Raw genomic sequence first — 14,234 nt, forward strand, 5'->3', positions numbered from 1 at the left:
TATGAGACTTGCTTCTGAAAGGCACTGGCCTTATTTACACCAAATTAGTGTTTCCTTTCAGTTGGTATAATGGACTAATTAGTGGACAAATTATCAGCAGGTGGTATTGTTTTTAAATTCCTTCTTTCAGTTCATGGCACGTCCAAGTGTCACCATATTTCAAAAGGCAGCAGCCCATCTAACAGTGTTCCAAGTATTTCTCGTCTTTATTATGTTGACTTCTGGCAGTCTTGAAAGAATTTGGCTCAGGTACAGAAATTATATTAGTTTTGTGGGTGAGTGTTTTTCTGCAAGCAATGGACAGAAATCAAGTGTCTGCATCAGTACTATTATACCTATAAAGTCATGTGTCATTCTTCTGGATACAGCTTCTTTTCTGCATTTCTCCTTAGAGCTTCCAGCCTTTTAGTTGGCTTTATGTTCCTGTGTGTCTCTGGGGACATCAGGAAGATCAATAAGGAGTCACTAGAAGTTTGTGGGGTTTTTTTTCTCCTTATGCTTATTCCAGCTCAACTGAGCTGTGATCCATCTGTTCACCGTGGGGTTGTTTCCCTGAGGGGTGGATGAAAGTGTCTGAGTCAGTGATGGTGGATTGGGAAGGAGTCAGAGGACACGGCAAGGGCAGTGGCAGCCTTGTGCCTTTGATGGAGAGAGCACATCCATCATAGCCAAAGGGGTTCACATCTTTAGGTGCTTCTGGTGAGTGATCCATAACCACTTGTCTCTGCTCAGGATGCAGAGACTTTTCTTCTGGATGCCCACATCATCCCCAGCTTCCCAGGCATTTACCTTAAAATTAGACTGTGGAGACAGAACATAATGTTTGGAGATGTAGGTTGATGCAAAGTGCAACAACTTGTTTCCTGCTGAGTACAGAGGGAACCAGAGTTTGGGGATCTTTTGGTGAAGTTGGTTTTGTCTGCAGCTGAGGACCAGCCTGCCTGAGCTCCTGCTGCCATTCCCTGCCACGCTGCCACATCTGTGGTCATCAGCAGCGCTCCTGTTGGAGCCCCTTACAAAAACAGACAGGGCAGTGCTGGCAGCATGTTCCCACCAGCAGTGCCAAGACTCTGGAGCTGCTCTCTGCACCCACTGGCTGTGAAGTGGTCCAAATCTGGGGATATTCCAGGAATGCTGCAAAACCCACCTGTTCAGGAAGGTCTTTGGAGGGAGCTGGGTGTTGGCTTCCCGAAGCTGGCAGCTGGTGCAAAGGAGTGTTCTTCTAGGAGAGGGACTTGCTGAGTTCCTTCTGGAATAATTATTAAATGCTGGTAGGGCTTTGCTGTATTAGTAATTACATGTCAAAGCACCTGAAGCTTGTCATTCTTAAAAATCAAACCATCCATGATTCCTAAAGAGCTGGAGCCTGGGTAATAGTGGAAGGGAAGTTTTGCAAAGCTGTAAAGAGCTGCTTTGCTCAGACTTTTGGAAATCTCTGGGAAAAATTTCTCAGCTCTGTCCATCACCTTCTGAGCTGGGAAATGGGCCCGAAATAGTACTGAAGCAGCTATCTAAGCAAAGAAGTGGGATGATGGATGCTGTGCCCTTTTCAAACGATGGTTTGTAAGGCATTTGAGGATTGTTCTTCAGAGACCATTAAAAAGGAGCTTTAGAGGAGGAGAGACAAGTTGTGTGGCAGGAGGATCAAGAAGGATGTGTGTGTGCTGTGTGGTGTCATAGATCAGAACGATACCAAACTTTTGAAACTAATTGCAGCAACTAACAGTTATGAGCTGCACTTACCTGTCTCCCTTGTATGTCTTAGGCAGCTGCTACTCTGATATTTAATTACCTTTAGAATTGGCTGTGTAGATTGTTGGGGGCAAAAAAAAGGAATAAATGCTTTTGCATGCTCGAACTGGAGATTTTGAGGGAAGGCATGAGATATGGAAATGACTGGATAGATGTTAGCATGCTGTATGGGATGTGGCTGTTATTGGTGGGAACGTTAGTGGGAACAGAAGGAAAATGTGCACTTGGATACCATGGCCAAGGCTTTGCCGTGGTCTCTGTGCTCAGCAGAGATGTAGAAGCCCTCTGTGATTCCTCCAGCTGCATCACAGCAGCAGCACTTCAGAGGAGGGGCAGATGCACAAAGCTTATCTGGTTACATCTCAATAGAGCTCCCGCTCGATATTGATATGAGCTTTGAAGCTCTCCAGCCACCGTGCATAAATGTTTCAGGGGTAAGATGCACTCTGAACACAGAGCTGTGTCTGACTCATCCCAAGAAAGCAGCCCCTCCTGCCTGGCAGCTCTTCTTTTCCAGATTTTGTATTCTCTTTCTTCTGTCGCCGCTGGTTCTGCACCTTGTACCATCAATAATCAGCTGGAACATGCAGATGGAGTTGTTTGCCTGTAAAAAAAAAAAATCTAATTTTTGCTTAACTCCCTTTCAGTTATATAACTAATTTTCAATACTTAACAGGGTAAGCCACACCCAGAGTACTGTGCAGGTGGCCTGGTCTGGCTACCACAAGCAACAGCCCATCTGGCCAACCTGAGTGGGTTTATGTGGGAGACATTCTTGTTGTCCTTGCATCAGAAGAATTCTAATTGCAACACTTCTGATTATTGCTCGAAGTAGTGATAGTGAGCAAAAGCTCTTGGTTTCCCTGTGGCATCTCTGCCAGGACAATTTCCTGCATCTTGTATCCAAATAGGAACTCCTGGCTCCTGCTGCACCATCTTGCAGTGAATTAGAAGGGATTTCTCTGCATTGCTTGTCACCAGCATTCATAAGGGGTGATATCTAGGAGCAAAGTCTGGCTAAACCAGAGCACAGTGCTTTTCTACAGCCCAGCTTGTATTACACCTGAACTTCAAACCATCCTCCCTTAACATTACACCTTTTGTCAGCTGCTGATATTAAACTTGCCTCTAATTTCTTTGAGAGTGGAACAGGACAAATAAACCATAGATGCTAATGGCCGATTATTTAATTATATTTTTTCCTGATGCTCCAGGTCACGGACTCAGACTATGAGGACGAGTTGCCAAAGCACTCCTTTGTGAACCACTACATGAGCGACCCCACCTACTACAACTCGTGGAAGCGGCAGCAGAAAGGGGTGAAGCACCCGGCGTCCTACAGATACGAGGAGTGCACCGGCAGCGAGACAGAACCCTATTTCCAGACTGTCATCACGACACAGAGCTCAGGAGGGGTGTACACCCCCACGGGACAGCCCGCGCCCGGCTCCTGGACTCCAGTGACAGGGTTCTCCTCCTTCGTCTGAGCCGGGGCTGGGGGACACGGCCGAGCCACGGGTGACACCCGGGGGACCCGTCGCAGGGACTGTGTGCGCGTGACCGGGGCGGTGAACTGTGGGTGACTCCTCTGTCAGGGTAGAAACGGATGGGAACACACATGAGGCTGGGTTGGTGTTTCGTTTTTTTTCCTGAAGACAATCAACTCTAAAAAAAGAAAAAAAAAAAACACGGAGCTGAACGAGCTGAACGTTTGTTTTAAAAAAAAAAAAAAAGAAAAAGACAGAAAGGAATTGTGAAAAGCGATGATTTTAACCACTTGTGAATAGTAGGGGTTTTTTAACCGCTTTTTGTAACACTGCTTCAGGAAGCAGCTCCCACGCCCTTCTCTTCCTCCCTCTTTCTTTCTCTCCCCTCCTTCTGTCCCACCGTTCCCAAACAAGCAGGTGAATTCCCTAGATGCAATGAGTGACTTCGTGATGTGATTTGAAGAGAAAACATAAAACCTTCCAGGCTCCTTTTTCTCTACTCTTTTTTATTTCTTTTTTTTTTTTTCCTCTTTAAATTTTTCCCTTTCATCAAGGTCAAGTAGAAAAACATAGAAAAGGGACAAATTTTTAGGTGAAAAGCAGACACCTCCTCTCTCCTCTTCCTCTTGCTGCTCCCCACATTAGGAGCACTGGCTGATCAACGTAGGCTCAGACGTGTCACTCTGCTCTAGCTCACTACTGGTGTGTTTATACTGAATTACTGACCTGCTTTTCTTTCTTCTTCAAATGGGACCTGCTGCATTCTTTAAATATTCCAACTCCAGGGCCTTTGGAAGAGAAGATGGCTCAAAAGAGCACTGTAGGCAGCAGTGGGTGAAGCAAATGGGAAGAATTCAGATGCAAGGTCAGTTTATTTTTGGCGTGGCTCTAATCCTCCCCTGTGGACTGCGTGTACCATTTGAATCAGTCATTTTTTAAAAGTCAAAGGACACAACCCAGCAAGCCAGAGGAATTTTTCAATTAAAATTGCAGTGACAAGCTAGAGAGTCTACTAATTGATCAGGGGTTTGATCATCAAACCCCTGCCAACAGAAGTTGAGCATCCTTTCTCACCCCGACACTGCAGTCCTGTTTACTGGTCTGATAAAACGTACACAGTGGCAGGGTTTGTTTGATTTTATTTCTTTTAGTACAAAGACACATCACACAGACTAGGAGAGTTTTGGTGTCCACAGGTGCCTTTTATTGATTCTTCAGCTTTGTATCTGGGAGAAGCAACAACATGTCTCCAAATAAAGCTAACCAGGTTTTTCAGGCATTAGGGTCATGAATTACCTTGTGCATGTTTACAGCCTGTTTGTGCACTTGAAAACTGTGGCCCTTGGAAAGAAGAGAGGGGAGTTTTAGTTTATCTTCGATCCTTTTGTACAGCTCACTTTTTTTTTCTTTTCTATCCTTTTCCTGAGTCTTTCATGTTTTAGCAGCAAGTTATTCACTCACAAGGAAGTTGTCAGAATCCAAGGCCAGCCCTTGGGCCTGAACAGTCCTGGTTCACCAGACTTTTTATCACAAGGGTTTCAAAGGTGAATTTGGAAGGAGGCGAGTCCTTGCCACTCCAGCATCTGGCATTTCCTTCCAGGTGGATCAGCCAGAAAAATTGGTGCTTGCTAAAGTCCCATCAGGGCACATGTGGGCACTGTTACTGTTGAAAATTGCCCCTGTCCTCTCTAGGGATGTTGTTTTATCTCATCTGGGGATGCAGGACATCTGTGGCATGGGGCGGTGGTGTCTTCAAGGCAGGTTGTTGAAACCAACCTGCCCATGAGGCCTGGTTGGAGTATCCTGGTGGCACCTCACCAGAACAGTTGAGGTTCAAGGGCAAGCTCAGCCTCGCTGTCACCTTTCAGTGCCTCTTGGACAGGGCAAAGGATCTCAGAACTGCTTTTACTCTTTGGCACTGCCTCTGAGCACTGCTGCTCTTGGTGCATGCAGATTCTGGATAGCTTTGGCACTGGATTGCTGTTCCTCTCCAAAGGCTCCAGAAAGAAAAAGTCCAAAACCAAAAACTCCAGTGGGTGTGTTTAAGGGCTTTTGAGTTTGGGATAATGATCCGCAGCTCATTAGATGGCAAGGGATGCACAAAGACACAGGCTCGAGCCAAAACCCTGTGAGTCATCCCCCTCTCTGCACCTGGGTAGGATGTGTGTGGGATGGAGAAGGGGCTCCAAAGAGGATGACTTGGAGTTTGCTGTGAAGAGGAATGCAAAACAAACAAAAAACCCACTGCCTTCAGTGCACTTTGACTGTTCTCTTAAGCCATATGGACTTTGCTTTAATTACTGAACTGCCAAAATTTGTTTGCAGTCTGAGTTTTTTGTTTCTTAGACAAAATTATCTATGTGGCTTTCTGTTTCGTTTTCTTTTTCCTTTGTTATTTCGTGCATCAGATTACGTATTTTAAATGCCTTGGTTTTATACATTTGACATAGCAGTGCAATTGCTCTTGGAGTTTTAATGGCGCTTATCCAACAGGTGTGAGAGGTAGTGCTGCAGGAGGAGCCTTTCAAGGACCACTAAGTACTTCGGGATATAGATTAGTAGGAAGCAGATCAAACACTGAAGAGTTTGCTCCAAAGGAAAGCATAGTGTGAGTAGCTCCATATCTCCTGAATATTGCCAGATCAGAATTGGTGTAAGGTGCAGTTACTCCCTGGGGCTGATCTGATACCACACTGAGCAAAAACAAAGCAAGAAAACCACGGGGAGTAAAGGAAATGGACTTTGTGGCCACTGCTCTGCTGAAGGACAACACGGGGAGCAGCATTATCTGTACAAAGCAAGGAGAAGAGACTGTTCCTTTTTCCTCAGAACCAGCTGCAAGTAAAAAGCCTGAGCTTGCTGAGGACCTGCTGAGTTGGCTGTATGGCTCTTTTCTTCTGACTGCTGCCGAAATAACAGGTTACGTGTGATTCCTTAGGACCTGTTGATCCAAACGAGGGTGTTTTGTTCCGTTCTCATCCACACTGTTGTCGCTCTCGGTTATGTTTTGTTTAGGAGTTGGCTGTTCTGACCTGGGGGTTTATTTTCAATAGGCAGTTGCAGAGTGTGGAGGTGCAGTGCCCTGCTCAGCCCTGAGCTGAGCACAGGACAAGTGTTCTGCTGCCCAGGATCCTGGGTAGCTACATGGATGATGCCTGTGTCTCCTTGCTGATGTGCTGTACTTGTAAAATATGGTTAATGGGTAGGTTTTATTTACTTCAGATATCAGGTAAATTGTTTTATCTGGAAGGACACACTCCATCAGTTAGCAAGAAAGCTCTATTTCACAGCTGCAATCTTTGAGAATTGCAGCCTTGAAATACAACTTTTAAACATTAGTTGTCATGTTCCAGTAACTTCACCCATCAAATCCACTTCCATTTCCATCTTCCTGTTTGGAACAGTCTTGAAAAATGAAGGCTTATATTTAAAACGCATTCTTAGGATGGTTTATTTTTATTTATTTATTTACCTTCCCCCTTCTCAGGTCTCTTGATGGCTGTTACTAAAAAGTAAAAACAGCATCATGAAATGGCCAAGGGAGACATTTCAGCAAACAGTTTAACAGGAGCTTGTTTTTCATGCAATAGCCATAGCAATATCCAATTTCCTGCAGGAAAAAAGTGCCCAAGTCTTCACCCTCTCCCAGGGCTGAGACGACACCAACCACAGCTGTCACCAGTGCTCCCAGCACCTTGTCCCTGTCATAAATCACGTGCAAAAGTGCACCACGTGGAGGAGCTGTACTGTTCCAGCCCACTCCAAGCGGAGCATTTTATCCCTCAGTACTCCATATCAGACCTGGTGTGTTCCCACCACAGCCCACACCCTTGGGTGGAGCGTTTTCCATTCCCACCTTTTCACGCTCCGATGCTGGTGCAGGGCCAGTGCTGTGGGTGCAAGTGGCAGCGGTGACAAGGGACAGGAGAGGGCACTCTCTTGCTTTCATCTCTGACAGTCTCTTTTTCCCTACCCTGGGAGTCATAAATGCCTTCGTGGGGAGGGCAAAGGAGACGGGAGAGCACAGAACAAAGCGTTTCATCAGTGTTTACTTAAGGAATCACACTGTGGCCAGCAATCCCACTTTTACTAGAAGTTGGCATTACTGGAGAGAAGAAAGAAAAATCTACTCAAAAAAACCCCCCAAAACTATTACCCAAAAGGATTTTTTTCCTCTTCATGTTGAGTGTTAAAACCAGTGATGTTTTGCAGATGGGCCAAGATCTCATTTTTCCTACTTATACCCAGGTCTCTGCCAGAAACTGCTGTAGCAATTGTTTAGACTAAATATCCAAGCCTATCTTGACATGGAGATACATTTATTATCTTTGTCATTGCTTCCCTCAAGAAATCCATTGGGTCATCCAAAGATTATCCAATCTGCTTTCCAAAAAGGGAGGAGAGAGAGACGTTTATACATACAGAGCACCGATGTCTTTTCCCACTCACTGCTTTCAGATAAGCAGGCAACTTGTTTGAGAAAAATCCTTTTAAAAAAGGAATTTGTCGGGAAACTTTAAAAAAAAAAAAAAAAAAAAACCAAACAACAACAAACCACCAGACAGGAAAGATAACCTTTGGCAGAGTCATTAGAAATCCTGAAGTCTAGAAACCTGAGACATGTAAGACTGCCCATGATGCCAAGACCTCCTATCTTTACTGATCTTCTGTATCAGTAGCAGCCAGAAGGGTACACACACAGTGAGGGGTGGTATTTGGAGAGGAAAAGCCATCACAGAACATCTGGTACATGGGCAGGTTATACTGCAAACAGCTTCCCTCAGCCTGGAGTTCCTGCTAGTTCAGTCACATTCCCTAGGTTGTTTTTATAGGTTTTTACCAGCTCGTGTGGAATCCACACATCATCATGGCATTACTAGAGGTGGGGGAGGGTGTGTTGGTGTGGCATTTAGACAAATCCCCACGTGTGATGATGTGGTTGTTTGTACAGTACCCATTGAAACCTTCTTATAGAAAATACCCCTGGATTTAGGAGCACTGAACATGTTGGGTCTGAAATGGCTCCACCTGACAAGTCATAGAATCTTAGAATGGTTTGGGTTGGAAGGGACCTTAAAGATCATCTCATTTGAATGCCCCTGCAATGGGCAGAGACAACTTCCACTAGACCAGGTTGCTTCCAAGCCCAGTCCAACCTGGCCTTGAACACTTCCAGTCCCTTGGGTTCTTTGTATTTCTGTACTCCTTTTCTCCTCCCCCAGGCCCTCCAGACAAACAAAGCTGGCTTGCACTTTGTGAAGGTGTAAAGTTTGCTGTGTCCCTGTAGTAGAGAGCCACAGCAGATAAGCACACACAGAACAGTGGGACAGGTGAGATATGTTTGAACAAGGAGTGAAATACCATTAGCACTTGAGATTCAGGCTCTGACTCAGACTTTTATCTTCTCCAAGCTGCCACCTGCCCACTTTAAATGGCCTTGGGGCCTCAAGGCTTGGCAGGAAATTCATTATTGCGATGCTGTTTGATCACTGTGCACTTTCTTGGGGCTTGAATCACTGGATATAGAGACAGGAATGGGGTTGCAGAGCTTTATGTCAAAGTGTTTTCCCATTTATGTCCAAATCTCTAGATCTGGGCATTTCTGCTACCATGCAATGGTGGCGTTCTGCAGTTGGGGCACCCAGAAAGTGCCACCAGCGCTCCCCCTTTGATGCCATTACACCCCTGGGCAGTGCTGGGACCTGTCACGGTGCAGTGGGAGCTCTCAGGTAACAGAGAGGTGCAAGAGCCCCATATTATGGTTTGTAGCTGGTCACTTTGCCACTCTTGGGATGGAGTCCATCCTCTGGTTTGAGATCTGCTGTCAGTTTAGGGGTAGGACCACCTTACACAGCTGTGTTTGAGTTACCCTCGGTGTACTGCGGTTATCGGATCGTTGCTTTTAATTCAGTGTCTCCTTGGAGATTCACCCTGAATTTTTGTTCCACACCTCTTGTTAGCCTCACCTTCACCACTCCACTATTTTATATGAGAAAGTTACTTCTTCTTTTGCAAACTTGCTTCTGATTAAAAGAAACCCTTTTTGAAACCACTGTGTCCTTGGTACATTTATTTTGTGGAAGGGGAAAAAGTACTTTTTTAGACTCTTCTGTTACTGAAGTTGTTTCTGGGTGCCTTGCCAGTGTGCTCATGAGTTAACAGCTCAGGACAGTGAAAATGTAACGGGCTGAAATTCCTCACTGTTTGTTCTGGACTGTAAAATCTTATAACCCCTGCTGCTTCTCAGCTAAACTGACACTCTCAAATAGTTTCCACCCAAAATTTGATCAGCTTTAAATATTTTATTATTTTGCAGTGATAAACTTCCTCCAGATCCTTAATACAAGAGAGTCAGAACCCACTTAGAAACAGAAAGTCACGAGGCCAGCACTTTTATTGCCTTTGTCCCCTTGCAAATAATATTTGTCCTCCCCTGCAGTGTTGTAGCAGCCTTTAATCAGTTCCCACAAACGTGCAGATGTTGGGGAGGCAGGACCAGATCCCAGCTGGGGGAAATCAGGGCAGCTCTGTTATTCCAGGGTGGGTGGTTGTGCTTTTCACCCACTGAGCATCTGGCCTAGAGAAGTAAACTAAACTCAGTCAGGTCAGCTACAGCTCTGGTGGGAGAAATGAGGGCAAGAAATCAATGTTTTCCAAATGGGAGAAGGGAAGGAAAAAAAGTCAAACTGTGAAGGAAAGAATTCATATTCTCCTGCTCCTGAAAGGGATATTATAAATAATGCAGTGTTGTGTAAATACAGGCAGCCCTCTGCGGCTGGGAGCTTGTAATAACCCAGAGGTATCACTGTACCCATTTTGAAGATGAAAATCCTCCCGCCACAGCATTTCGTGAACGAGACATTATTCTGCAAAATTGCCATAAGATGCAGAAGTGCTTTTTTGAGGCCATTCAGCTCCAAAATGTATATCATCCTCCAGCTTCCAGCCCTTACTTACTTACTCTTCTCAGGGCGCGTTTCCTCCACACATGTTTTTGTGGCTGGGATTGGAGCACGGACCTAAACATGGGAGTGGATGGGAAATCTGCCACAGCATTTGTAGCCTAAACAATACCAGAGAAAACAGATTGGCTTCCCGCCCTGCCCTGAACAGCACAAGCAGTGGCTTGACTGAATCAAGTAATCTGGGCTTTCATTACTGATCCTTTTCCTGCTATTTGTCTCTTTTGTTCCCTCTTTTTCCCCTCTGCGTTTTTGCTCCAGGGTTATTTATTTTTCTCCTTGCTGCTTTTATTTTCTTTTTCTTTTTTAAGCCTGCCTCTTGTTTTTTATTATTTTTCCTCTCCTCCTCTTGCCTCACTAATTATTTTCATTTCAAACCTGCATTTCCCACAAAATCAAAAGGAACTTCGTGTGAACATGTGTTTTTATTGGGTTTTTGTTCACTTCCACTGTGCCCCAGGAGTTCTTTAGCTTTGCTGTCTTGTTTACTTGGGAATGCTGGGCACGTCCCTCCAAGCCAAGTTGGTGTGGCCGCTGACTTCCCAGGCTGGTTGAGACCTTCATTAAGTAGCAGTTGGCATGTTCATCACCATTTGTTAACGAGGTAAGATAATCCTAAATCAGACATGTGAAGTCATTCTTTAAGGTTTTAAAAGGCAAATTTGTCAGCGGGCGCTGAAACCTGTGAAGTCTTGTGGAATCAGAGGATCTGCACCCGTGTGTGGAGAAACAAGGAAACTGCAAACCAGGGTTGTGTGACAAAAATGTGTTCAGAGGAAGAAGCGACCGACGCCCACGGTGTCATTCAAAGGTAATTCCCTGCACTGTGCAACTTCCAAGGGTGTCCGTGCACCCGTCATGCTGAGCTGGTACACACCCTGGAAAAGCAGCAGGGACAAAGCCACAGACTTGTTCTTCACCCTGAGCTTTGCTAATCTTGAGTTTGTGCCCTTTGTGCGCTTGACAGAAGGTGTAGATAAGGCTAAAAGGCAAGTTTGAAAAAAAAAAAAAATAGCATGTGTAATATGGTCTGGGGCCTCATGCCAAGAGTGACAAAATGCCTTACAAACACAGGTGACCTCACCAGAGCCCTGTCAGATTGGGAAGGATTAATATCCCGCCTTTGGTCGGAGGAAATTGAGGCACAGGCCAGCTTTGCCTGTGGGACCAAGCTGCAGTCTGTGGCTGGTATCACTGTGCCCAAGTGGCCTTGATTGCAAATGTCCTCAGCACAGGGCGAAGAAAACACATCTTTCTTACAAAACAGCAGGATGAGTTATTTTTGGGTCTTTATAAATTGTCTGTTTTCCAGCACTATCATTCTTACCCTACCAGGGGAACATGACTGACCTAATTAGAGTCTAATTCCAACAGTACAAGGCTCAACTTGTAAATACAAACTTTTCTTTTTAAATTTTAACTTATTTTTTATGTATGTAAAGGCTTATCTGATTGGTATAAACTCTCCAAAGGTGGGGAGCAGGGGAGGAGCAGGGCAATGGGAGTCATCGGAGATGCTGAACTGTGGAAAATTTGGGATGAACAAGGGCAAATTTTCAGATTGATTTATGAGACCGTGACTTAATCTGCTGGTAGACTGTATCCTCTGGGATTAAACCTCACATAACCTGATGGAAATTAGGAAATGTTTTATGCCTCACCATGGCAGAGGAAGGATTCAGTATTTCAATCCTCTGTCCATCAAAAAATATCCAGGGTGATTGATGAAGACACTTTCATTGATCCATAGCTGTCTCCGCACCACAGAAGAAATTAAAAGGTGAGAAAAAGATGCTCGTTTTCAATGAAGCCCATTCCGTGAAGCCAGCAAGGGTTAATCCAACCAGCCAAATGCCTGCTTTAGCTGCAATAGAGAAATCCTCCCTGTGGGGTTGAGTGATAAGCCTCCTGCCATACCTGCTTGGATTCTCAAGGACGGTGCCTGAACATGTTCGGGATGGCTCACATCCAACAGCTGCTGACAGGGAGTCCACAATGCTGAATGAATCACAAGCCAAACAGCTTCATCCTTGCCCTTAGTCCATACACTGAATGCGTCCAGAAAAACATCCAGAACCCAGGCACTGGAGACAGAAGCAATGGGCCAAACTCTGCCCTTGGACAGCAATGTGGCTCTGAGCACCAGGTCTGACCGAGCAGAGATCCTGGCTCTAAAAGAGATGACACTCACTGGGCTGTTTCTAACATGTGTCCTCGTGAGATAGGGTGGGTTTGAGGTAAGGAGATTCTGGTAGAAAAGGCTATATGTCACGTGTTTAGAGCTGATGTCTTCAGGGTCATGTCATGATTTTTGTTTCTTTCTGGCTTGACTTTTTGGTTTGGAAGTGGCTCGGCAGAAATTGAGGTCATTGCAAATGATGCAATGATGCTTTCTGGAAAGCACTGGCTGCCTTGTCTGGTGAGACCAAGCTACCAGCTGGGAGGTCTAAAAAGGCAGAGGAGTTCTGTTCTGGTACAATGTGAGACAGGCAAAGGAGAAGCTGTCCTTGAAGGATCTGGTATCCAAGCATGAGCAGAGTGCAGAAAGCACTGCCCCCTCCATGCTTTCTGTAATTGGTTCTATACTGTAACACTGGCTGTGGCTTATAATTTTCCATCCTTGCTTAGAAATTATAGAGGATTGAAAGGGAGATGGGTCTCAGCTGTTGAGGCTTCAGGAGCATTCAGCAGTGTTGCTGGATGAAAGGAGCAACGTGGTGTTTTGCTTTGTGAAGGTCTCAGAAATACCAGGCATGAAGCACTGTGTGGTTTTGAGCTTGGTGAGAGGGAAAGCAGAAACTGGTGCCAGCCCTTGGTCCTTCCTTGGCTGCTGGAACTCTTTGAGGATGTCATACATCTGGTGCTTTCCCATTTAGTCCCTTCGAGAGGCTCGTTTGAGAGCAAGGTTTGTAAGGAAGAGCCAGGAATAAACAGCTTGCGATCCCATTTGTGGGAGAAGAGGAAAATAAGAAGAGAATTGTTAAAGATGGGACAATCAGTGAATAAAAGCTTGTCTATTAACAGGGCTGACATTTTGCTATGGCTCTTAGAAGAGTGTTGTGTGTCACAACGTGACTTCTCCCACAGTATGTGGAGGAAAGGAAAACCTTTGGGTCTACAATACAGCAGCTACAAAGCCTGAGATGCAGCAGAGAGTGTATCTCCTGGGGGTAGCCTTCTACCCAGTGGTGTGCATTCACACAGGACTTCTCTTCCCTTGGCCTTGGACAGTGGTAAAATCACCTGTCCTCTAGGAGGGATAGTTTAAATTTTTGTATCTCTGTCCCTTTGGGAGCTTTTACAAACTGAAGTTCTGCATGAGGCATGAGGTTCAATATCATCTTCTGTGCCTCATCAGTTCAGTTGGTCTGAGATGTATTTGTCCCATTTTTACAGCTATGACTATGATCAGATATCACAGTTCATGTCTCCTTCTGTTTGTGTTAACCATGGTGACCATCAGCCTTTGAACCCCCACATACCTAATTTTCCTGGCCATTTGTTCCCTCTCAGCACAGAGTAGTGCAGGGTGTTGGCAGCAGCAGAAGGGCTCTGTGCTCCAGGACAACAGTAACACAAACACGGGGAAAGTATCCAATGCATGAAAGCCCAGGACCCTGCCACTGCTGGGATAAGGAGTGGTAGATAATGTGTGAGCTAATATTGAACCAGGATTGTTGCTGGGGTGGTGTGGCAAGAGCAAACATGCCAGGATCACTTGGTGGCCGGAGGATGAACAGGGAAGGTGTGCAGGGCCATGGCTTCAGTGCTGTCCAGGACCATTACAGGACACTCTGCCATGGGGGATGCAGGGTCACACTGAGTCACTCCTCTTCTCCCCAGGGTATAAAAATTAATAGTCTTTTTATAGCCCTGTGCACACTGCCAGGGCTTCTGCAACCTTGGGATTTGTTATTAATAGGGAAAGCAGTGTCACTGTGCTGGTCTCAGTATGAAGGGTGATGTCTGAAAGGCTGAGGCCACATCTGCTCCTGACTCAGAGGAGGACATTCCTTTTGGACCACTCTGGGTC

The 14,234-nt window shown here is 45.5% G+C and overlaps 2 protein-coding genes across 5 annotated transcripts in view; one reads left to right on the top strand and one right to left on the bottom strand.

The window, feature by feature from the left end:
* SDK1 (sidekick cell adhesion molecule 1) overlaps positions 1-9,288 on the top strand; it is a 395,504-nt gene extending 386,216 nt beyond the window's left edge. For all 4 annotated transcript variants that reach the window (XM_064673195.1, XM_064673194.1, XM_064673196.1 and 1 more), the window contains one exon: positions 2,967-9,288. In XM_064673195.1, the coding sequence (XP_064529265.1) occupies positions 2,967-3,239 (273 nt within the window). In that variant the 3' untranslated portion in view covers positions 3,240-9,288. The remainder of the gene's footprint in view (positions 1-2,966) is intronic.
* Positions 1-14,234, bottom strand: part of RADIL (Rap associating with DIL domain) — a 227,949-nt gene that overhangs the window by 43,603 nt on the left and 170,112 nt on the right. The gene's annotated exons all lie outside the window — the stretch shown is intronic.

The sequence above is a fragment of the Pseudopipra pipra genome, chromosome 16 (genome assembly GCF_036250125.1).
Source record: "Pseudopipra pipra isolate bDixPip1 chromosome 16, bDixPip1.hap1, whole genome shotgun sequence".
NCBI classification, from domain to species: Eukaryota; Metazoa; Chordata; class Aves; order Passeriformes; family Pipridae; genus Pseudopipra; species Pseudopipra pipra.